The sequence below is a fragment of the Aythya marila genome (assembly GCF_965140915.1).
Source record: "Aythya marila genome assembly, chromosome: W".
In the NCBI taxonomy this organism is placed as follows: domain Eukaryota; kingdom Metazoa; phylum Chordata; class Aves; order Anseriformes; family Anatidae; genus Aythya; species Aythya marila.
In genome coordinates, this window is record NC_139081.1 from 1,344,357 (window position 1) to 1,369,897 (window position 25,541).

At 42.3% G+C, this 25,541-nt stretch overlaps 1 protein-coding gene across 1 annotated transcript in view; it reads left to right on the plus strand.

The window, feature by feature from the left end:
* LOC309889402 (methyl-CpG-binding domain protein 2) overlaps positions 1-17,607 on the plus strand; it is a 27,874-nt gene extending 10,267 nt beyond the window's left edge. Inside the window, exons 3-7 of the mRNA XM_082782219.1 lie at positions 5,497-5,634; positions 11,908-11,998; positions 12,577-12,754; positions 15,944-16,084; positions 17,460-17,607. Of these exons, the coding sequence (XP_082638345.1) occupies positions 5,497-5,634; positions 11,908-11,998; positions 12,577-12,754; positions 15,944-16,073 (537 nt within the window). The 3' untranslated portion in view covers positions 16,074-16,084; positions 17,460-17,607. The remainder of the gene's footprint in view (positions 1-5,496; positions 5,635-11,907; positions 11,999-12,576; positions 12,755-15,943; positions 16,085-17,459) is intronic.
* The last annotated feature ends 7,934 nt before the right edge of the window (positions 17,608-25,541 follow it).

Sequence of the window (25,541 nt, forward strand, 5' to 3'; positions counted from 1 at the left end):
ATTCTATGTTCATCTTCCTGTTCTGAGATGAAATAGTTCACATTTTGAGTATGTGCCAGGAAGCTTGTTTTCTGAGGCAGCTTATCTGTACAAATCCGAATGTCTGGAGCCAAACAAGGCCAGATATTTCTCTGCTTGATTGGGCCTTTGTCAATTGATCTGATTGTTCTCTTCTTGTCTTAGTTCTCTTTGGACAAACACACCCTTTTGAGTACTGAAGAGAATGAGTAAGGTAGATTAAAAATGAAAGTCTGAAGTGTAGAGCAGTAAAATAACGGCTGTAGCATGTAAGGACAGGACAAATAAACTTATCAGACCCTCAGATACTCTATTCCTAAACAAAATATAGATTTCTTGTACAACAATTCTCAGAAGTTCCCAAGGATTTCGGTAACAACGTTTTTCTTTTGAAAGAGCTTTATTTCTCTGAGGTTTCCTAATTTACAGTAGTGTCTGAAAATACCTAACGAGTTTTAGCTGTGTCTCATGCACTGTCATTTTTGGTCATCTGCCGCTTGTAATTTGTGACCCAAACATTTCATGCTGATTGCTTTTTATTTAAGTCATGCCTTCAGATTCTTTCATTTCCTTCCCGCAGACGGGAGGCTTTCAAATTAAGACAGCTATTGGGGCTACTCCAAGGAAACGTTTTGGGTGGGCAGTCTGCAGGGGCAGAAATTGCAAAATTTGGTATATAAAATCCAGACGAGACTGTGCTAACTTTGTATTGCTGTGATTTTGGGTGTCGTTCGCAGTAACTCTTTAACTATCAGATTAGAATAAATTAACGCTTTCTCTTTTTTAGGTAAATAACACTTATTATTTGAAAGTGAATGACTGTGTGGCTCATGAGCTTTCAAGAATTTCTGCAGCCTCCGCGATAGTTAAAAAGGGGACCTCAGCTTAATCCTGAAGTTTATGCTTTCTTCCTTCCACCAGACAGTGCAAAACATTGGTTGTGGTCGTCTTGTAGTCCGCCGTGCAGCTGTGCTGCTGGAGGGACCATAAACGCGAGCCGTGCGTAGGCATGTTTGTGTATAAACTTGCTCATGTTTTATGGCTTGTTTGTTTTTGGACAAACAACTCGCCACGAACGTTTCTAAACTCCTTGGCTCCCCTTCTGTTCCAAGAACGAATATCAAAATAAGACTCTGGCCTTCTTTCTGCGACGTGTCTAGACGGTTAGATTGATGCATCTGGTGGATGGAAACGCTGTCTTGCCTTACCTTTAACTCAGGAGTTTCTCATCGTAAGCAGCTTAGAGCTCAATGTCAGAATTGACAGGGGAACCTCTCCTGGTTCGAATTGGAACCGAGGGTAATAGATGCTAATAAATGCTTTTCACTTTTGACATTCCCGTACGCCATAATAGAGGCTACTATTTAACATGCTATCCGATGATAGATGGCTGCTTAGGATATGAAAGGCCAGGAAATATATCGAGTTTTTAAAATGTTTTCATGACGGGAGCGTGTTGATACTTCTGGAAATAGGTCTTCAAAAAGGTAGCGGACTGAAATTCTTAGGAAACTGTTACTGGAGAATAAATAAGATGCTCCTCATGAATAAAAACGAGCAGGGGACGCCGATATTTCTGCTGTTTAATGTATTGCTATCGTTCCTAGAGCAGAAGATTTTTGTTAGTGAGCAAGTGATGTAACTCCCACAGGTTTGGGTTGCTGGATGCTGAAGTTTTGTAGGGGTGCTTAAAGCTCAACGTGGTGAACTTCAGGTGGTGAACCTGTGTCTGAGCACTTGAAATGTGTAAAGTCTTTTGGCCAGAAGGCTCAGAAGAGTCCTCTGTGCTTTAGGAGAGGTGTTGGCTGTACATCAAGGGATGTTTGCTGCCACTGCCTTCTTTAAGACGGATTGGAAGCTCTTCCCGTGTCAGGAACAAATCTCGTTTATGGTTTGTTGTGAAAAAAAGAGTTTCTCTGAACATCCGTCCTTTCCTGTTAACTTATGGTTTTTCCCTCTAACTCTGACCATCTGCAGGTGCTGGAGATAGATGAACTTAGCGAGTTTCTGTCCTAAGGAGTTTATTTGTTGTTCAGCACTCCCAGTGACCGCTTGGTTAGGAGACCAGCGAGCCCAGATGTGAGTGTGATGAGAGGGGAAACAAAGTAAGACAGTAACGAGTGCAATTATAATACTTGGGACTTGATCTGTTCTTAGTTTAAACAATTTATCCTAATGGCCACTTTCGAGTACGTTGCTCTGATTAAAAAGTAGATTGGGCATCTAGTCCTTCAAATGGCATTTCCTGGATAGTTCATTACTCATCAGGGTGTTGCTTTCATTCTCGGGGCTAGATCATTAATGTAGCTGAATTTAAGTTCTCACACTGCCTGAAGGAATTTAATTTTTTAATTTTTTTTAAAGTTAGTTTAATGGGTATAATTTAAAAATTCCCCTTTAAGTCATATTACAGGACAAAAGGAACCTGTGGGTTTTTTTCCAGGAACTTGAAACCAAGGCCTCTGCTCCAGAAGTGTCAGCTAAACCAGATTTACCCCCCGTGTTGTGGGTGGCTCTGTCATATTACTGTGTTTGTGAGCTTTAATAGCTGTTTTACCACGACTACTGATGCTGCTGCAGAGAATGTCCTGGAGGCATGGACTTCAAAGCTTCACGGATGGCTTTGAACTCGATGTCACAAGATCAGGGAAGGCGAAGCTGGGAGGAGAAATAAAGTCTGTCAAGGTTTTGGTCTGGCTCTGCTTGGTGGTTCTGTGCTCATCAGAGCTGCTTTAAATATAAAAAAAAAAATATATGGAAAAAGTCTAACATTAGATTTTATTAGACATCAATCAGAGATTCTGTCAGAGGGTTCACCGTGGGCCCCATGTTTGATAGGAGGGACATATTCCTGCTACAAGCAGGAATAATATTACAAGACATGGGGACTGGCTTCTAGGTGTGAGTTTATGAATGAGAAACGACAGATACCTGGATTTCTGAGGATGACTTCCATGGGAATTTGTGCTTTTAGCTGTATTGTATCTAAAGGAGTTAACTGCTCTAGCTGGAAAAGAAGAAAGAGGACCTATAAAACAGCAAGGTGTTTTTCAAGGAGTGGTAGGAATAGAAGCAGAAAGACTTCAGTTGAAAATAATCTATTTCTAGAACTCTTTCAGGATTCAGTTCTATGTTCTAGCATACTTCTGCTGCTCTGGAAAATTGTTTTGGCTTTCCTCAGAGGCTGAGTGAAACGATATTAAGCAAAGATTCCTAAAATGCTACAGAGAGAGCTTAAAAATGAGTGTGTGAATTGAGTCATAATGCTAAATAGCTAGGAATGTACGTGGTACTCTTGCTAAATCACCTTCTTTGCCATCTGGAGAAAAAATCAGGCCTGAAGTACTGCAACCATCCCTTCATTTAGGTAATACTGAGATAAATATGAAGCATTTCTCTGTTTCTCTTTCCTATCAATTGCATTCCTTAACATTAGGTGGAGGAATTCCTTGTTTTTCTCCTGGAAAGAACTTTATGAGGAAAAAAGCAATTTCTTGGGTTTAGAAACGGGAATTAAATCTCAGTCTTCAAACCCTCAGTATTTAGATTACGCAATTTGGACGAGATGACTTCATAAAAGACACTGTTAAACAAATGTGTGCTCTCTGGTTCTTAAAAATCATTAAATTTCTAAGCTAAACACACGTCCAGATGACGACAGCTAGATACTCACTGTGGATATTCTATAATGATCTGTATAAAAATGAATTTAAAACTGTTAGAGACTCAGGTTTATTATCATATTAGTAACCAGTAAGTCTTTTCACTACACCTGTCTCAATTTAAATTGGTATTTTAAAAATATCCTCCTTATTTCTGACTTTTTCTTTTAAGAGTTTCCCTCTTTCAGCGCTTTGCTAGGTCAGTCTGACGGGGTGGATCCTCCATCATCAACCTGCCCAGCGTTTTAGCACGCTTCTGTCCTTGCAGGGTGGATGGCTGATGAGAGGGAGCGCGAGAAGTCCTTCTTTCTGTATGTGTGCAGCGTAACACCTATAAACCAGCCATCAAAAGAATATCTTTGCACAGAAAGTGTGCAGAAAGTAATTTTCAACGTGAAAACCTTCCCGCAGGCAAGGCACTTAATGCCGTATGTCCTCACAAGCCACGATGATTATTACATTGGCTGTTTTTTCAACTTTTTGACTCATCTGTTGGGTGTGGGGAGAGGCAAGTGGGGAAACCTCTTTCTGCAACCTCTCCAGGATGACACAGAGCTAGGAGATTCTTGGTAGAAATAATTTTAAATCATTTTAATGTGATCTTTGGCTGTAGTCCACTATCAACGTTCACCGTGCAATTTTTATCCAGTGAGCTCAAAGCCAATTATAAAACTTTCTTCTAAGGTCTGAAATACCGGGCAAGAACTTTTCTTCCTTTTGAGCAAATAGCAGTATTTTTTAAGAAAACAAAACCATTTTTGTGTGTCAAAAAATAGATCTATCTGTAAGACAGTCTCACAAAACATGAAGGTGCTTTTTGGTACGTGTTAATTGGGACTTCTGTATTATAGGATATTTATTTTCAGTGTCTTATGTGGGTGTAAGAACGTGTCTTGCCAGTGACACCCCAGGAAAAATGGGGATTATTTCAGGGAAAACAAGGCAAAATGCAGAAGCAGAGAGGTCTGAATGGTCTTCAGGACTTCTGGGAAATGAGATTACAAAACAAATAAAGCTTTAGGGGACTGTTCTGCTGGCATGGCACTTCAAACTTGCAGGCAGCTCTTGGATAGATCCATTCAGAGACTCTGAATGGTGTGTAGGTTAACGTGCTTTTGTCTTCAGCAGTCTTGGGGGTTAGAGGGTACTTCCCTATCCCAAATGATTCATCTGTTGTTAGTACCGATGCCTGAATGCCTTTCTGTAGCATCTCCAAGGGTCTGAGGGTTCTGTATGTGCCAAGCTCTTACTGGGGAACTGTTCTATCTGGTGCAAGGGAACCATCTGTTAACAAACCTGATAAAAACTAGCTTTGCCAAAAGGTTTTGCTGAAGTTTATATAGTTTTAGTTTCTTTCCAGAACAAATGACTGCACTGGATTAAAAATTGTATTATGGAGGAATCGCTTAGGAAATCTGTGATGAATTAACTAGCAAGTTGCTGTCCTTTAAGATGTGGGACTCTCTAAACTATTCACTACAAGCGTATTTTCACGAAGCTGTCTGTTTTCAGAATGTAAGTCACTTGCACAAATGACATTTATCATTTACTAAAAGAAAAGGTGGACTTTTGAAGCAGTGTGCTTCTTCCAGAGAAGGTGAGAACGTGGGGAGCTGCTTAAGTGGTACATTTTTTTTTAAAGTTGGGTGGCTGCAAAGGTTAGTTAAGTACAGCATTTCAGGGAAATCTTTACTCCAGAAAAAGCTGCTTTCTTTTGCTCGTCAGTAGAGGATGGTTTATCCAACGTTAATTTGTAGGAATTTTATGTGTATCTCTTGTTAATTCACCTTTTTATTTTATTTTTTTTTTTAAACAGGGAAAACCAGACTTGAATACGACTTTGCCCATCAGACAAACTGCATCGATTTTCAAGCAGCCCGTCACCAAAGTCACCAACCATCCTAGTAACAAAGTGAGATCCGATCCGCAGCGAGTGACGGAACAGCCACGGCAGGTACGAATTCATCTCTTTCCGTTGTTACTGTGCAACATTTGAGACAAGCTGAAAATCAAAATACTGTGATTTCCAAGCTGAAAATCAAAGTATTTTCAGCTGCGCTTCAATCGCAGCTTTCCATGGTTACTTATGGAAATATGCTGTAATAAACACAATTAAAATCCAGAAATAAGTCAGTTCTTATGGAGATTATTTTTGCTTAATCCAAAACTTCATTCAGATTTGACAGAAAAATTCCTCTTGAATTGCAGATATGGGCTGTGTTGTCACAATTGGACCTCAAACACAAAACTTTTTTCACGTGCAGCTTCTTAATTGAAGTCTCTATAAAACATACAGTTGTCATCAAGAACTATTATCGCTTTTATATAGAAGAGCTTTGTGCAAAATCAATTTTAAAATTATCTGAAATTCCTCTTTCAGTATAATACTACTACAAATGCAAAACACAGTGACTTAAACTCACCTTACACAAGTTTTTTTTTAGCTGCTTTTCTCTATATCAATGACATCACCTCTTCACACGATGCTTTTTCAGTTTTGTTTTTTATGGGGAGAAGAGCAGAGAAGAAAAGGAAATTTAGTGGAAGGAATAATCAGCTACATAACAGTGTTTATAGGATTTAGGTGTTACTTTGTAAGTCTGATGTGTATTTTTGGAGTCATAGCATTGCTCTCATCAAACTGAAACATCTTATTCTGGGATGAGAAGAAAATGCAGAGGCATGTTCACGTTTTTGTACGTTGGTATGTCGCTAACTTTTAACAACATTTCCTTTGAAACTCAGGCTGTCTCTAATATTGAACTTTCAAACCTCTTGAATGCTGTTCTCGTTAGAAATAACATAAGGAATTTAGACTCTGCATCCTCTAAATTCAGGTGAGAAAGAGAAGGAAGAAATATCGAGCCGTATGGGATCATCTTGTTGAGATGTCTTTTAGCAAGATTTGAAGGCCTCAGCTAACCTCACTGTTGGTCCCGTGAAGTTCAACAGGGGCCATGTAAGTGTATCACGTTCAGATCCTAAAGATGCATAATTGCATGTGTCTATTGATTCTCTTCACGTTCTTTGGGTTTTCCTTTTAAACTACTACACTTGGTGTGTTAGGATGTCTGCTGAACCAGTAATAATCACTGAAGGGTAAGAAAGTTACGGCACCTTTGTGGCAAGAGACGTGGATGTTTGGCGATCCGTATCTTGATGGATTTCAAATCCTTTCGTGCTTGCCTGTTTCCTCCCAGTTTTCTTTCTTCCAGAATCTTTGCTTCAAATACGTAGTGAACTGAAACCATCTGGAATGCATCCCTTGTCTTTTGAGAACGACTCTCCAGTAAAGACTTGAGGAATAGTCAGTTTTCAAACCCACCCAATCTTTGCTTCTTTAAGTTCTAGCAGGTGAAGCTATAGCAAGATCTTCAAGAAATCCATGTCTGCTGATCACTGCGTCAGCATTTGGGTTTGATCAGCATCCTTTTGCTTTGCTCGCAAGAGTACATCTTCAGAAGAGGACACTTAAAATGTTATTTTTATTCTATAATGTCTTGCTTCATTTGAAGAAATGTGAACTCTACTTGCATTGAATGTAGAATAGTTTATCTTATATTTCTAATATTAAAAGGAAATCTTGAAATGTCTTACTCTTTTGCCTTTCCCCAACCTAAAATGCTGCTTTGAGATCTTTTGTTTGTCATGGTGACTGACGCAGGTGGGAATCTTGGAGAAGGGAGAGAATAGTTGGTCACAGTTGCCTTTTACGTAAAGCTTCAATGAGTTCTGAATAAAACGTCCAGTAAAAAATCTGGAACAAAGCAGTTTAGTGTAGATACGCTGTCAATTCCTGGAGAATCTTAAGCGAATTGCCAGATTCCATAAACAATTTCCAGTGATCTGGTTTCTTCACACACAGATTTCCATCACACGTTTTATCAGCATTTCTTTAGGCATTGGTAACTGAAGGTATGTAAATACACAGACACGCACATCTCATTTGAAAGCATCAAGAAGTTCACTCGGATGCTCTACTTACTGTCTGAATTGTAAATATTAATGGATGTGGTCTTTTGCTTGGTTTTCAAAAAGCAAGGATTCTTTTTTTTGGTGCGATCAGTTGAGATAAAATAGAAAAACCAGGGCGAGGAGTGAAGTTGCTGGAAAATTTTATTCTTAGTAAAAAGAATAAAAAAAAAAAACAAACAAGAAATAAAAAGGAAACAGAAATAAAAAAGAAATAAGAAGGAATAAAACCGACACCTTGGAGCACTTGAGATACAATTGTCAGACAAGTGCAGCCTTGAGTTCTCTTCTAGTTAAACTCTATTTCTCCTCATATAAATGATCCCTACGTGCATTCTCCTTCTCTTATACTCAGGCATGTAAACCTCCCAATACGTAGACGTTAAATCAGTGTTGGATAATCAACTGCTGAAGCACTGACTATTGCCTTTTTGTATGTAAAGCTTACTCAGTTACCATTTCCAGTGTCATTCCTCCCCGTTTCTTCAATTCTTGGCCCCAAATCCCTGATGGGGTTCTTGCTTCTGTATTTCTAGATACACATCTCCAAAAGCCTCGCTTCACTCGTACCTGTTATACCTCCCTTTTCAAAAGACAGCCTCACCAGAGTTCCCTGCAGATTCTCTTTGGCCTTCCTCCTTAGGTAGAGCTGAAAAGAACCGAGCATTGGAGTTCCTTTGGCAGTCAGGAGTTTTCTCGTGACCTGGGAGCGAGCAGACGTGGTTATTAGTGTTGGCAGGGAAGGCGTTTGGCAGCAGCTCTTCTTTAAGCACTAAACCCTGTGGTAGTTCCTGGAAAGATAACAGCTTGCCTGGGATCTGGGTGGAGGTAAAGCTGTCAATTAAAGCAACTGCTGGTTCCACGTATTCAGCGCGATGTTTAGTTGCACACAAATAGCATCACAAGCTTGTCTAAGACTTTTTCAAGCAACTGCTCTGCGAGACAGCATCTTAAAGGCTTTCAGATTTTTAGACTTTCATAGATTACTGATCATCAGAGCGGAGAACTTCATCCAAGAAGGAGTAGCAATGCTCTGGAGAATTCTGGAAGTACTCAAGTTGTGTGTGCGTGCATTTCGTAAAGGGTCTTCTGATACGCACAAGACTTCTCTAAGTCATCTTCCCCTAAGAGGCCTCTGTTCCAACACCAGTACCAGTCAATCCAGGAGATTTCTCAGATTTTTTTAATCTAATCAAACAATCAGCAAATCTGTTCTTAAATAGCAAATCTAGGAGCCTTATTTGCAATTTCCTTCGGAGTGCTTTCACATCTCTTTTTGAAGCATCATCCTGTTCAAACGTATTTTAGTTGTCCATAAGCTTACTTAGCATAGGTTTCCTTACTATTTCTGTGGTTTTTTTTTTTTTTCTTTGCAGTGTCCACAAATAAGCCAGTATAAGAAGAAGAACCCTGTCAGATTTTTAGTGGGTCCTGCAAAGGAAAAAATAAATGAATAAAAAAGTTTAGCCTCCTAATGATACATTCTTGATAAATTTCAGAGTAATGGTTTGGATTTTAAAAAGTCAGGTTGCCTTTGCTGAAACTGAACATCAAGCATTCTGTACCTAATCGGATCGAATGGAGCGGTGCTGCAAATCAGATTTCTTCTTGAAATCAGACTTTTTTTCGCAGACCATAGGTCTGTGTCTTATGTAGAGCACTTAACATCTTCTTCACGTTTTAGAGCTCCTTGGTTCACATTGTTCCACGCTTACTGGCCTTTTTCAGAAGTTTTTTCACCAAGTTCACTCTCCAAACATGTAGCATACCTGAGGTATTGAGTTAAAGGACCTCAGACTGCCAAGGACTTGATTAATCACCTGTTAATTCTGCTGTATAATGTTGCTTGTGCTGATAGAGATAAGTTAGTTTATTTTACTAGCATAGTTTCAAGTTAAGTGGTGATCATAAAACCGAATTTGCAAAAGGTTCAGCTCTATCTTCCTGATACATTTGGCTAAAAAAAAAATAAATCCGTGAGCATGGATCAACTGTTTAAAACGCATCCAGCCTCCTCTTTGAAGCTTCCTTCAAGAAGAGCAAGTAATCAGTTAATACTGTGTGATCTGATTCCTCTAGTGCTATGGCAGATAGCCACCTTTCAAAAAACCACCTGAGGATAAACCTGCCGGTATTCACTTTATAAAACCACCTGAGGATAAACCTGTTAGATTTGCCTATAAAATAATCTGTCTTCAGGCCAAAAGTTCTCTTCGCAATTGATTTGAAAGTCTATCTTATCGTTAGCAGACGTTATAGATATTTGCTGTGGATTGTATTGTGATGAATTATTGAATAAGACGATAGATCACAAGCTAAATCCGACCACAGTCACTTTTTGCATAAGATAGGTGCAGTCTCAAAAGCCTAATTTACCCGAAAAATGGCAGGATGTCGAATAGACGTAATTTTATTTCCTGCGGATGAACTTAAAAGATTAGGATCCAAAATCAGGTTGGGTTGGAAAACTGAAGCTTGTTGGGTGATGGCTGTTAGAATTATCAAAAAAGAGGGATGGAAGGAACCTGAGGAGATGAAGTTCCACCTCCCAAGCCCGTCGAGAAGCTCTGACGTTTTGTTTGGCAATGATGGGTGTAGGAGAGCTGAGCAACTCACAGGCTGTAAAAAGATGAAAAGTTTTCCAGCTTTCTGGAGGAATTCTCATCCATTTAAAAATCTTCCACGGACGTTTTGAAAAGCCCACTTTATAATCATATTTCCTCATGAATCACTTGCAATAGCATTGAGTTGAGCAGTTCCCAAATGATAAAAAAGAACCAATGGTGGAGGAAGCAATATTTTACCGTTCTCCAAACAAAGGACTCCAGCAGCACATCTGCAGCTCAGGGCTACCATTATCGGGCCGCAGAAGAACAAGGAAGTGAAAAGAAAAGGCTGCTCCACCCTGGGGACCTTGGCACGGCGTTCCCATATCAGAAGAACACCGGGTTGCCCTCCAGAGAGTAAGTTTGGGTGCTGAGGGATGCAGTTCTCCCTCTGCAGGATGTTCTTGCGTAAGGGGTCACTTCTGGCATGACGCACGCTGACTAATTTCCCAGGAAATGGGGCTCAAGCACTGCCTGGGTTTTAGGCTCTTTGCCGCGTGTGTTTCCTAACCCCCAGGCTTCGGGAGAAATTGCACTGGGGCCGTTTTTCATCCTGCAACAGGACCAATGCCCCTGACTGACGGATGGATGCTCGGAAGGGTTATTCGTTCTGCATTAGTGATGAAATATCGCGCCGTAAGAATGATGAATCTTGAAATGCGGTTCTTTTCGCATTCCTTCCTCCTCCTGCTCCCATCAGGATTCTCATCGCTGCCTACCAGGGGCATGTTTGCTAATGCCTCTCTCCCGGAGGCGTGGATCTGGCTTTTCTGGCTGCGCTGGTGCAGCCTCAGCAGGCAGCCGAGGAGAAGAGTGGATCCTCCTCGTGGTGCTCCCCGGGGTGAATTGGAGGTTTCTTTCCTCTTCTTTTCCCCGGCTCCGTAACGCTGAGAGAGGTGCAGGTTAAATAATGTAAGCTATTTTTAGGGCTGTAACCGAAGAGGCAGGTGCTCTGTGCCTCGAGCCTCGCAGGATCTTTTTCAGTCGCGTGAACGCGCGCTTCTGTGGCTGAATATTGCGTCTGCATCTTGTACGTGAAGTGACAAAAGCTTTCTGAAGTCCTACAGGCTTCAAGATGGGAAGCTAATCCCTTTTTAACCAGCTTCCATCGCAGTCTTGCTAGATATAAAAAGGTCTTTTTGAAATAATAGTCATGGTCAATCTGCAGCCCAGAACTTCAGGATTTATCTTCGGACATATAAGGTAGGAGCGAAGAAGGAAATCTGTATCACTAAAAAAACCTCCCTTAAATCAAGAAATGAGAAATGTGAAGCGTGTTCCCAGCTAATAAACTAAACAACGGAAAGAGAATGTGAATTTAGTTCGTGTTACCTTCCTAGAAGTGAAAAGATTTGATCCTGTTCCTAGAAAAGTCAAGATTTACCTACACAGCAATGGAAAGTGCTAGGTCATGGAGCCACTGTAGGTTTGAGGGGGTACAGCTGCTGAGCAGCTTCATTTGGTGATCTGTGCTGCTGTGACATACAGCATCACACAGATTTCCAGCAGCAGATAGGATATTCACTTTTCCACACCTTTGCAAGCTGCGTCTTGTATATTGTTCCGATGTTCCTTTGATTACAAGCACAGTTTATTTCCATGAGCTGATTTATTTCGTATTCTAACGGGGATCTCGTTTTCTTCTGCAGCTTTTCTGGGAGAAGAGGCTACAAGGCCTCAGCGCGTCGGATGTCAGCGAACAAATCATAAAATCCATGGAGCTCCCCAAGGGTCTTCAAGGTACTGTGCTCACGCTTCAGATTCACAAAGCAGCTTGGGCTTAACAGGGACAGACTTTTAGATGCTCTGAACGAGCGTTTCAGTTTCCCATCAGATTTAGTAAACTTCAAATTGTAAATGTGCTTGCTGACAAAATACCTCAACCTCCAAAACTCTCTTTATTTTTAGCAGTTAATATAAACCACACTGCAGAACTGTACTCTCGCTGGTGAAAGTTGATCTAAAATATGATCAAATCGCTGGTCAGAATTAATAACGTTGTTCCGCTGCCTAGGAGACTTTCGCAGGAACTTGAGGGCTGTAAAAATCTTCACTGGGCGTTTTTCACACTTAACACCTTGTAGAATTCAAGCAGAGACTGTGCTGGTGTGGGTTAACATGGTGAAGTTGCAGATGAACTGTTTGAGGACGTGACTGATAAATCGACGATGTGATCAGCTTTATTAAAAAAATCATGATGCTGTAATTGCTATTGCAAGTAAAAAAATAAATAAAAAAATCCAGCCAATTCTGGCGGTGAGCTGCCTTCTGAAATGTTACTGCAGAGCTGTTTTTTATAGAATTTATCCTTATTTTAGGAGTTGGCCCAGGTAACAACGACGATACCTTGTTGTCGGCTGTTGCCAGCGCTTTGCACACCAGTTCGGCACCCATCACGGGCCAGCTCTCCGCAGCGGTGGAGAAGAACCCAGCCGTCTGGCTCAACACATCTCAACCCCTCTGCAAAGCTTTCATAGTCACAGACGATGACATTAGGTGAGTTTTTATCGAGTCTTCAAGAAAAGGGGAGGCTGCTGGAGCCCAAGGAACATTTGGATTCTCTGAAAATAGCTGCCAGCTTGAATCACGTTTAATTTGAAGTATTCCTGGTCATGTAATGATGATAAATCTATTTCGTAATCAGAGTAAAATACAAAATTTCATCTTTCAGTTCAGCAAACATTTTAAATCTCCTCCTCTAAATGCCTGATTAAGAATTAACCACGCTTCCATATCAGCAGGGATAAGCACTTAACATTTTTCAGTTGTGGGATACGGCTTCTAAATGCTAGTCCTGTGCAAGGTAAGGGTGTAAAATGAGCATGGTGTTGTTCCCAGGGGTGTTTACGTGTCAATCTCGGTCTCTTTAGGCAGGTTTTTGGTATTCCCTGTCAACTGGCTTCTCCCATACCAGTCCGAGATCATTTATCTTGAGATTGCTGATTCACAGCTTGTTCGTAGCTTTTTTTTTCCTGACCTGCACATCGTTATCTTCTTTTTGTAACCGCACTATTGAGTTATCTCCGTTTCTGTAAAAGGCTCCGGGTGACATCCTTGAGTCTCTATTAGATAAAAAGCTTTAACTAGTTTTCCTCTTCTGGGGTGGATCGGGGAATGGCATCCTCTGAAAGGAACAGAGGGATTGCTCTCCTAGTTTCTGAAAATCCTACCTTTTGGTTTTCAAGAGCCCTTTCTCTTGCTCAGGCTAGGTTCTTTGCTGAACGATCGCTGTTGCCCATTAGGTGTTGTTCCTGAGATTTCTCAGGTTTCTTGACAAATGGCCTGTTGAAATTGCATGTTAATAGGACTTCTGCTTTTCCCTGTAAGCAGCCGTAACCTGCTAAATTCACCAGAGCATAGCGATAAATGAAGTATGTCTGGCAGCGTCACGCTCTGTGCGGTAGTGGGTAAGAAAAATTACCTCTTAATCTGTCCAAAAGCCAAGTGGCATTTAACATCAGACAGGGATGGAGAGTAATTCAAATTTAGGGCTCTCCAAGTCGGCTTAGCTTGGAGCTAAGCATGCCGTCGTCTTCAGCTATTTGAACCTCGATCCAAGCTAGTCAGCTGGAGCTTGGTAGCTCACGATATTCCTCAGTGCCCTGCACAAATCTTGCTCTGTGTGGCAGACCGAAGCCACGAGAACTACAAAGTGCCAAAGGGAGGAAATGAGAGGATGCTGTTGCAGCCTGAGCTCTCCTCATGATTAAGAAACTTGTAAGGTAAAATGATCACACCCTTCTGCGTTGCAGAGAGGTAAAAACCTAAATAAGCAATGGCATCAACTTTCTGACCCCGTTTTCTAATGATGAGTTTGATAGGGAGCGTGTCAGCAAAGTAGGCAGCTGAGAATATGTCACTGCTGTTTAGATTTGCTGTGTCAGCAGTGGTTAATTTCTGCTGAGAGGGGAGGAGAGAAGATCTTTGTGAGATGACGTTTTGGAGAGTTGTGTGTGTGGGGAGTCAGCGGATGCCCCTAAACCTGAATTTAATTCTGAGCACTATAAGGAAATCGCCTGAATGCGACGTTTCTGCGCAGTCCTGCTGCATAAAGCAGCTTTCCCCTGCAAATATGGTCGGAATTTGAATGAATTTCTGCGTTAGGGGGAGCATCTCTTTAATGCTTGCTTGCTTTTGAAGACAATAGCATAAATACTATAGGATGAGGAGTGTGTCTTGGCAGGAGGAAGGCTGAAAAGAGCATGTGGCTGCGGAGCTGCTCAGTGGAGATAGTCTGAGCCTTAGCATTTTACTTAAAGATGAGCACTTCTTAGTAGCACGCTTTTTTTTTTTGCTGTTGGTTCTTAAATATTTGCTCTCGGCAGCTCCCCGTGCTTTAAAAGTAATACTGCTTGTATAAACAGAGCTGGGTTTTTAATGCTTAAATCCATTTGCTAGCAGAGCAGCCTGCTCAGGCCTGGAAGTGCCGCGAGCTGTTTTATGGTTATTGCTGCCAGGGAGATTAACTGGCTGGCTGACGATTTGGGAATGAGCTAACTTGGGAAAGCTCTGTCTTCACCTGACCTTGGGAGGTGAGGAAGAAGAATCTCACGAGGAGGCCGCATGCCCTGCTAACAGGAACCTTAACAGCCCTTAATAACAGGAGCTGGTCCAATATACGTGACGTTGGCTGGCACTTCTGTGTCTTGTGGGAGTTAAATACCACGGATATTGGGTTTGAGGTGGTAGGAAGGAAACTTTTTGGCTTGTTTTGGTTATATTTCATCTTATTTGAGGTCTTGGGATCGCTTTCATTCAATTAACAAATACCAAAGTTGCTATTCTGTGTGACAGCGGAGAAATAAAACAGGTTACAAGGCATTTTCGGTTCAGTTCTCTGCCCAGGGGTCTGAAAGATCACTGGGCACTGACACTTAACAGCTCTGGGAGACAGCGAGCTGTCTGTGGAGGACAGCAAACAACGACAGGAAACAGCTGGAAGACAGAAAACAATTTCTCTACCGAGCTGCTGGTTTGTTCTGCACTTCTTTTGCTATCTCTGTGAGCAGACAGCCTCCTCCGAAGTGCTGGCAGTAGCTGCAGCGGTAAAACTGAACAGCTTTAGAGGCTGGTGCTCCTGAGAGGCTTCTGGCTTGTGCAGCACGCTAGATATCACTCCTGCTCTTCGAAGATTTGATGTTCTTCCTATCTGTCCTGCCGTCCTAAATAGCTGCAGGTTGTTTGCAGCACTCAAACAAATGTTTTCCTGTGCTGCCTGTGCCTGTTTCTGATGAGTTCTGGTCATTTTTAAGCGTATATTTTATTTTTTAGAAAACATAGCTTGATAGAACAGGTGTATTTTTGATTTTTAAAAAATGTTCTTTTGCAAAAGTTGTGTTCTCTTGGGAAAACTTCAGAAGAGGACTCCTTGCTTTCAGGTAACACAGGAAAGCTAAATTTTACCTTCCAAGCTAAACATTGACTCAAAATGCCTTAAATTGTTGGAGACATCTGAGGGAAGATGTTTGAAATAGCTTAGCAGGGAAGCAAACACTTGCTGCTGCCCAAAATGCATCAGTGTCTGGTAGATGATACTTGAACATGAAGGTAATATATTAAAGAACTAATCAGTATGGGTTAAAAAAACAATCCTGAGACATTGTTTATCCATGTAGCATGCTCCCAGGCTGATATTATGCTTGAAGGATTGACATTTCTGCCCCTTCTCCCCTTCTCTCCTTTCAGAAAACAAGAAGAGCGGGTGCAACAAGTGCGTAAGAAACTGGAGGAAGCACTAATGGCAGACATTCTGTCACGGGCGGCTGATACGACAAAAGATCTAGAGGTAGAAATGGATAACGGAGATGAAGCATAAAAAGAAATCAGGTGAGTCAGATCTCCAGGAGGAGCACGCTCAGATTTACCCATCTCATCCGCCAGCGTATCACGCAGCAGCAGCCCCACGTTCTCCCAGCACGTTTGTTAGTGCACTGCATCAGCAGGGGCAGTTTTGCATATTTAGAAATGAATATTTTCACATTGAATGCTACGCAGATCGCTGGGGGAGGAAGAAAGTGTTTTTCATCCTTTAGGGTAAAAGCCCAGTCTCTGGAAACCGTTGCAGGTGAATCTTTTAATGCTTAGTAGGTGCTGAAAAAAGGGGTAAAGCGATCAAAGTAAATGTCCTGCTGCTCTTCCGAATTTAATTTAATTCCCAAAACTTTTCTATTTATTTTTAAATGGATAATACTTACGAATATTAATTCACGTATTCGTTAATTCATGTTTCTAATGCACATTTTTATTACTTATGGAATGAGTGCAACGTAAATTTGCTCTTTATGTCGTGTACGAGAGCTATTTGGCAGTGTTGTTTAGCCCAGTTAACAGGCCAGTAACCTTCCTTCTAATTACTTGAAGTTCTAGATATTTACTGTCAGACTCTTAATCCCTGAATATTTCTCCTCTAAAAGCCTAATTATGGGTAACATTAAAGGAAGTCAGGCAAGAACACTGATTTAAGGTGTGAAATTTCGAACCTTTGCCATTTTCGACTCAAATTGTCAATCTGAACTCCTTAATTTAGCGTGAAATAATTACCCTGTAATGGAGTCACAGAAGTGGTTATTTTTGCACTGATGCTGCGGTTCTCGGTAGAAATCAGTTGGATCAGCAGACCTTGATTTTCATCCTCTCCTTACCTATTTACCTGCACTTAGCCAGTGTGTTGGCTGTATTCTCTAAAACCCCTGCTTTCTGCCCTAATGGCTATCATTATAAATTTTAACAAGAGTTTTAAGTGGATTAGTAAAGCAGCTCGAAAGATGAGTCTTTTCCCTACTAATTTTTTTCCCTAATAATTCCCAGACTAATTTTCCAGTCTGATCCGTTGATATTAAGAAACTTTTTATGTACTAATTATTCCGTATTTAAAAATGAGAATCCAGAAAGTGATTTTAAGTTGTAATGAAACACCCCGGAATGCAGGAGGGTGTGTGGTGGAAGAGGTTGAACCTTTAAACCATGTCGTGTTGTGGTTGTGCTTAATAAAAAAAAATAACTAGGCGCTTGCAGGAGTCTTAACAACTGAGCAGCTACTTATATGGTGTTAATTTTTTTTATTACTCACTAGGAACAATTTATAATGTGCTCTTCATACGGAGCTAAAGCACAGCTGTAACTGTTCAAACAAAGTCGCTCTAATTGATGCAACCACCTGCCTTTGCTTTTCCAAAAGGGCTTCTTTCTTTCTCTCTTGCAGGTACTTTTAACTGACTTGTCCCAGGAGGAAATTCCCAAAAGCCAGAGGCACTTTTTCCTTCGGTCTTTCGTTATAAGAAGAAACGGACCCATGCACATTTATATAGCTTTCTAATAGCATTAAAACCAATGCCTTTTTTAGACTCCTATTTTTGATGTATATATCTTATTTGAAAAGCAACTTTATTTTGTGTCCTATGACTTAAAGTCCTTTTTTAAGTATCAAACATTACCCTTAATCTAAAGCTGAGCTTTTGATGCCAGGTTGCAAACCTACTGGAATTATATTGCCTGTATTAAATATTTGTTGGTTGTTTTTTTTTTTTTTTTTTCCTGTGGTCTTTAGTAAGGATGGATCAGGAGCACAGAGTGATTTCCCAATTAAAGATTATTGTGACTCTGTATATAAACAGATTTTTATACCTATGGGTGAAAACACCCGTACATTCTTCCGTCATCACTGTAAAGAGAAATAAAAGATTATATTCCAATCAGTTGAAAAGTTGTCGTGTTGTGGATGGAGTAAGTGAAAACAGTCCCTGCTCGTATTTGGTTTGCTTGGCCAGGTGCTGGGTAGGCTGGGAAGGGCGGATGTCAAAAAGTTCTGTCTTTGCCCAGAGCACTGCCTCGGGAAAGCTGTCTGATCTCGGGAGCAGTTGTGGATTTTTCACTTGAGCTGAAGTACAATTGCATTCCCCCTGAGCAAGAGGAGTGCTAAAAATAAGTAGCCGGCATGACTTTACAGAGTTCTGCTCTGAGGTCGAAGTGAAACTGGGAAGAAAGTGGCTTCGGTGCAGAATGCAGCAGGTGCTGAAACTTGTTTTTGTTTCTGTCTGCTGAGACAGAGCAGCAGGACACTGGGCTGGCCCTTTCTGGGGGAAATGCATCCGTGCTGCAGTGCCTAGTAACGTTTCAGAACACAAGGTAAGGGCTTGATGGGTAGATTTCAGAAGGTAGAACTGTGGGGAAGGCTAGTAAATATATATTGCCACAGATAATTAGTTGGATTGAAAAAAAAAAAAAAAAAAAAAAGCTTATATATACTCTGTGCTAGTTCCAGAGTTGTTTTGTGTAATTACTGATCAAAAGCTCCTGGATGAAAATGTGAGTGGCTTCTCCCGTGTAGCAGTCTCATTTTAGGGATGAAAATACCAGGACGTTACACTTAGGTGACTGAAGTCCAATAAAACTGGCCCAGAAGTGGCTTTAGAGGCTCTTCCCAGCTAAAATGTTTCAGGTCAGAGCAAAAAGCAGACCCAACTCTTTGAGGAGAGTTGCTCCCAAAAGTAGTGGTTTAACCATGCCTTGTAGTTTCCTTGTCCTTATTATGCCTTGTCACTTGTTTGGGTGAGCAACACCGCTGCCAGAGGTAGTTGGAAAGCCCTTCAGGGAGAAAATGGCTGACGGTTTAGTCCTCTTACTTTTCAGCTTTATCCTGTCACAGATAGATTTGACAAGCGATATAAGGCTGCTGGTGTGTAAAACTGCGAGCGCTTCGTGTTAAAAGCAGATGTCAAAACAAGAAAGCAGGAATGATTCAGTTGCTGTTTAAGGGACTTATTTGGAGAACTCAGAAAGTTCACAGCACTCAGGGCTCCGAAACCCAGTCCGTTGTGGACACCTGTGCCCCTGAACAGCTCTGGTGGCCTCTTTCAGAACCAGACAACTGTTTTAAAACCCGTTTTTCCTCTACTTTCACAGCTTCTTTACAACAAGAGCACCCAAAAGACAGCTTAAATGCCATGATTTGCTCTTCTCACCCGTGCTGCCGGTGTCTGGGACGGGCTCAGCTCCGGGTTTATGTGAAGTAGGGCAGCGAGAGACAACTTTTTGTCTCTCTTGACGAGCTGCTGCCATTAAATCGGTGCCGCTCATGGTGACATTTATCACAATATTCCCCTCCAATTTTCCCTCCAGCAGGACCTGTTCCTGTGCTGGTTTATACTGAACTTTTTGGTAATAAACATGATTTAGAGCATGTATATATTATGTAGTTGCTACAATTCTTTAAAGGACGCGTCGGTTCCCTTCATCCACCGCTTGGGTTCCTGCTCCTCCTCAGCCCTCCCTGACGGAGGTAAATATTTTTGTGAGGTAAATATTTGAAGGTGCCTTGATGAAAACCCCATACCCAACGTGATACCAGCAGTTTAGGTCAGGGTGTTGAAGAAAAGCGGAATGGAAACGCTCTGAAGGGCTCTGCTGAGGCCCGAGGCCGCCCCCAGGGGCCGCTGCCGCTCCAGGCTCGGCGCCGCCATGGCGGGAGCGGGCTCCCCTCAGGCGGGGCCGCCGCTGAGGTGTCACCGCTCCGAGGGGACATCGTTCACCACAAAAACCTACTTTTTTTTCTTTGAAAAGTAAACACGCTGACCCAAAGCATCTCCCTCCCGAGCGGGTTTGCTCTTTGCCAAGTTTAAGCACGCTAACTGAAAAGATCAATCTCTCCTGAGCAAGGGTTTTCCTATTTTGGTAAAAATAGCAAAGTGAACGATGCAGTGCTTCCAAATTTCTCCTCAGCCCTGTGTCATTTAACCAGTTCTAACCAAATTCACAAGCAGATGCAGTTACCCTAAACTTGCACGTGAAACACTCTGCCAGGTGTTTTTCGGTACCCGTGTGGCTTTCAGCTCGTCACCTGGGGGCAGTTTGTCCTAAAATTTTGCCAAAGACTCCTGCCTGATAAACATTTAGGGACATTTTTCTGTTTAATACCCCTTTCTGTTTGGGGGACAGACAGAAAGCCTGTCAGAGCTCTGCCCCTGGGGTCTGACCTTCGGCTGCAAACTGGTGGCTTTCTTCTGAGGTGCTAAGTCCTGGCCTACAAAGTGGGAACGCTGCCCCTAAAATATTTCTGATATTTTTACCATGTTAATAAGAGCTCCTGCAGCTGAATTTGAACCTGGAAAGGCGGAAAGTAACAAAAAGGGAAATTGCATTAGCATGAGGCTGAATGAGGAGTGATTCCCATTCTGTTTCCTCTGCCGCTTTTCCCCGGCTAGGTGGCAAAACGCATTCAGGAAAGTTTCGTCCTGAGGACAGAGGGGAAAGATCAGCCCAGGTAAGGGCAAAGGGTGTGAGCACTCACCTGGGAAGCTACAGCCAGGACAGAGCCTCGGGAAACCCGTATGGATGATTTTAGCCCGTACTCATTCCTTATGACTGCAGCTTAAAACAGAAGCATCGATTCCTGGCCCAGGACTCATTTTAGTCTCTGAATAATTACATTCACATTTGTCTCTGGGGAAAATTCATAGTAAAAAGTAAGCCCAAGCTTCTCCCCATCAACAATGACTTCTTCTCCAAGGTTTCCATCGAAGGAAAGGCCCTCAGATTCGCATCCTCAAATCCCGAGATCAGCAGTTCAGCAGGCCATTTAGCATGGCTCTATTTTCACGAAGGATCCCAAATCGCTGGCAGTTTTATGGCCCTCAATCCTGCTTATTTCAATCCTGAAGCTCTGTCAGCTCCTGTTAAACGTCAAAGAGTTGCCAGTTTAGCAAGAACTAGTTTTACGATGCCTTCTTGCTTCCCGGCATCCTCTTAATCCATCTCCAACCACTGCAGTGGCCCACATCTGTCATTCCTGGTAATTTAGTCGTTTTATGGAGAGAAAGCTTGCAACCTTGTTGGCCTCCAGCCAAAGCACCTTGCTGGTTGTGCAAGGAGAGGTGGCAGGCTGGCTCAGCACCTGACGCCGAAATCGCCGCTGGGGGTGAGGAGGTGGGGTGCTGTGTCATATTCCCACCCATCCTGTCACCTCTGAACGAGTAATAACGAGGGTAGAGGTCTCTCAGTCCTCAAAATGCCGCTGTGAGGTTGGGATCGCAGACGAAATTGGGTGTGCTGCCTGTTCCCGGGCACTTTGCCACCACGCTGGGTCCCTCCAGCTCCAGCAGCCTCCTTCCCGTCTGCGCTGCTGGCACGCGCTGCTTTCTGCCAACGAGGAGAAATCAAAATAATCTATTAAGTATTTAATGGAGAGATTACTGTGCTGGGGGTCCAGAAGGAGCAGCGTTTGGCTGTTACGATTAAAATCACTAGTGATAACTTCCATCCTTAACACAGCTCACATCTGCAGCTACCGGAGAAAATGAAGCACTTGGGTGCTGAGCAAGGTCAGGAAGTGAAGAAAAGCCCTACAACTTGTCTTCTTACCTACCTAGGTATTCTTAGGACAGCAGGTTGGCACTGTGGTGCTCTAAACACTGGCTTTGCACCCACCTGAGAGCTCAGCTCCACGTCCCGGCCCCGCTGCAGGGCTCCCCGTGGGCACTGCCGTCCGCATTCGGTCCCAGCACTGACCAAATTCATCCTTGGCGAACGAATGAAGCAGCACCCTACAAGGGCTTCACCACGCCGGGAAGTTTGCCAACAGACCGGCAATAGACTAATTATTTCCCAAAAAAGTTATTCCGCTGCAAGCCCCCTGTGGAAATTTGTTCCAGATTGTAATGATTATTTTTTTATTATTATTATTATTTTTTCAAATTTAGCTCAATCCACCTCCAGATGGGGAAAAATTAATGATTTCAGATTGAGAGAGTTCACGCAGGGGTAGATACCAAAATAACTCGTAGGGAACAATTATTCCGACACATCTATTTGGGGAAATTTCCCAGAGCAGCACAACACGGGGAGCGCGAGTGGTACCCGGGTGAGCGCAGAGCACACGGAGCCTCCCGGGGACAGCTGGACACCACATTTTGGAGGGACAAAACAAACACAGATCTATATTATTTTTTCCCTTAGTAGAAGAATGAAGTTACAATGAAAAGATTAAAATGAGAACATGAAAAATATAAGGAAAAAAAAATACGAAAGGAAGCAGGACAGGTTCCTGGGGAGAATTTTTATCACCACATTTATAAACACGGTGTCAGTGCTTTGCATTTCCAAGAAAAAAAAAAAAAAACAATTTCCAATATCTCTCATTCTGTGAGTCTCAAGCAAGATGTAATGAATATAATAAAATGTTTTGCGCCGAACCTGATGTTTGCTCAGGACTCGCAGTTAAGCTCATGCCATCGGAAACTCTTTGTTCCCGGCACAGATTAATGGGAATCGTTTATTTGCAGGGAAAAATCCCGTAGAATTTTTATAATCTATAAACGGTTTTATAGGGGTTTAATCAATAAATGTGACTGCAGTTTTTGTAATGCCGTGCTGTAAAATATAATTTTTTAAAACGACACTTTATGTACGCCCAAAAATATTTTTTTCAATTCAAACCCTGGAAGCCTTTCAGGGATGTCTTTAGCAGGCAGTTTTTTAACCCCCCAAATTCAGTGTTTAGCAGAGGACTTAAACCCTTCCATTTTAAGCTGTTGCAAGCTTCTGGAACTTCAAAAATAAAGCTCGAATGTCACAGATTTACTGTCACCAACGCAGAGCCTCCGAAGAAGTGCTCTGGCAGTACCTTGGCCGTGGGTCCCAGCCGGACACCCCCGTCCTGATGCAGGAGCTTTGCATCCCCGAGGGGCCCGAAACAAGTCAGGCATTGAAAAATCTGCAGGGCTGTTGTCCCCGCAACTGTTTTCACTGCGTGGTTTGGTAGAGACCGTAATTCTGCGTGACAGTTTGAATTCCAGCACTGGATCATATAGGCTTGTCTCTATTTAAAGCTACACAAAGTGTTCTTTTTCAATTTATTTATTTGTTTTTCTGACCCTGTCTCCTTCCTTCAGCATTCACAGCCTGATTTTATCCTTCAGTGCATTTTCCAGCCTGGACCTCCGTGTGGATGCCATGCGTTTGCTGTCTTTTGTCCTATTAAAACCGACACCAGAGAGCACACTTTTCCACAATTACGTCTCACCTTGGGTTTTCTGAGGTTAAATCCGGCTGCCATGTCCATGGAGCCACTCGCTGACGGGATCTGTCTGCATACATCCGAGGGATGAATCTGTCCCCGAAATGAGTGAGCGCAAAGAAACTGCGTGAGAGTGTTTTATTAATGAGCCCTCCGATTTCTTGCTCATTTTTATACCTGGAGTTCACGACCGGGAAAGTTATGGGGCAATAACTATCGAATTATTAAAAACGAAACGAGCTTGTGCAGTGGGCTTATTTTACAGCGTAGCTTAGGGACAGGAGAACCGTACAGCTTTATAAGGTTACAGACTTCAAAGTGCTTTAGAACTTCTCCGAAAGTTTTACTGTTGCATAAAAGAAGGAGAACGCAAAAAATTTCTCTGCAGAGACACGTGGCTGTCTAACTGAAGAGCTGGGCATGTCTCTGCTGTTTAAAGAGAAAAAAGAAAGAAAAGAGGGGATAAAAAAAAAGAGAAGGTGTCGTCTGTAATGGGAACAAGATCAGTCCCTTTCTCTTCTGGTTTGACTGTGAAGATTCTGCTCCTACCACAGTATCTTGCACGTTGGCCAGCTGAATATTTAATTCTTTTGTCATGAAAAGCCCTTTGAGATGGCAGTCCATCGGCTCATCCTTCTTATGTCATGGGATTGAGTCGTCAAGGGCTGAACTACTGAGTTTCCTGAAGTCAGGTCAACATTTTGGGTTGTTTTATTATTTTTCAATTTCTCTCCCTGGATTTGTGCTTTCGAAAGCCACCGCTAGGAGGAAGATCAGGGCTATTCATTTCTCAGTGAAACAGGAACCGAGGCGCAGGGGTTCAGCGACTACTTTTTTTTTCAAGCACAGGCTTTAACTTTGGCTCCGAACAGTCTGAAGCTATTTTTTTTCCTGAGAATCTGCGCAATTCGATTGCAGTGTGTTTGTCTGGCCGAAATACCATTCGTCGGATGCTCAAAATGAGCATCTCTATCTGTTAACATTCACTACTACCAGCAACGGAATAAAATCTTGCTTTGAATGATTTATTTGCATACATTTGTTCTCGTTATTTGTCTGGCTGGGTTTGAAACATTCCTCCTACCAGCGAGGAACAGTTTATGCAGCAGCTCCCGGGCTCGGATGCTATCTTGATGGACAACCAAGCTGCTGCTTTCAAAAGACAGCCTGAATCAGGATTTACAAAATGATGAGTGTCACAACTTGCAGTAAGAGGAAGAAAGAGGCTTTTTTTTTTTTTTTTTTCCCTAGAAAGCCAGCACTGGGAGAAGGAACTAAAGGATTATAAGGGAACTTTTTTTCACATGAGCAGCCTTACCAGAAAACAAAAATAAAAGACAGAAAAAAATAACAGAGTAAACAAAAGCAGAAGCTTGTACGTAAGGTTTAGAAGCACCTGGAAGCACAAAGCAATTTTCATGTAGGCAGCGAAAGGCAGAGACCTGCACAGGCCCCTGCTGGTGACTGGCTGGCTTTGAAAGCTACAACGATCAGTTTAGGCACAGGCTCCTGTCAGTCTCGCACAGAGGCCGTAAATCTGAAAAAAAAAAAGAGGAGCTGACTCTTACTCAAATCAAGTCTCAGAGCTCCCCGTCTTCTGCAAACGTCTTCCCATCAGCAGCAGTTCAGCAGGCACGCGTTCCTCTAAGTAGGTGGTACTGGCTGATAAGATAGCAGGCAAGAAGCTATTTTCTGATTTAAAGATTGTTTATCTCCCCTGACAGTTTTCGTGGCAGTTTTGAAAGTTTTAACAAGGTGTTTGGCATAGCTGCTGGAATTTGGATCGTACGGGGGCAGATAAAGACTGCTGAACGCTACAAATCTGAAATAACTGCTTGCAGTTTTGAGCTTTTGGCTAGCGCTCGTCCTCAAGTGCCCGCTCTGAATAAATGTGAATTTATTCTGAGCCAGCTGTGAGAACGAGCGAGGAGGGGATCGTGGGGAGTGGTACCAAACGGCATAGTGTCCCTCCTCTAGGTGTCTGTGTGCTTTCTGCTTCATTTATGTCGAAACCCCCGAAATTAAGGCACTGGGTGACCTTGCGGGTTTCTTACCAACCCCCTGCTGATGTTGAGCAGTTAATTCATGAGAAGGGGGTGAGGTTGCTGAAGTGTCACGAAGGCAGAGGTGCGTCAGCTGAAGACAAGGGGTAACTTCATAATTTTGTGTACCTCAAAACAATATCCATGAGAAAAAGCAACTACATTGTTACTGCTGGTCTGGATTTGACACCAGGGATCTGACTCCTGTGGCCAAGTCTTGGTATTGATATAA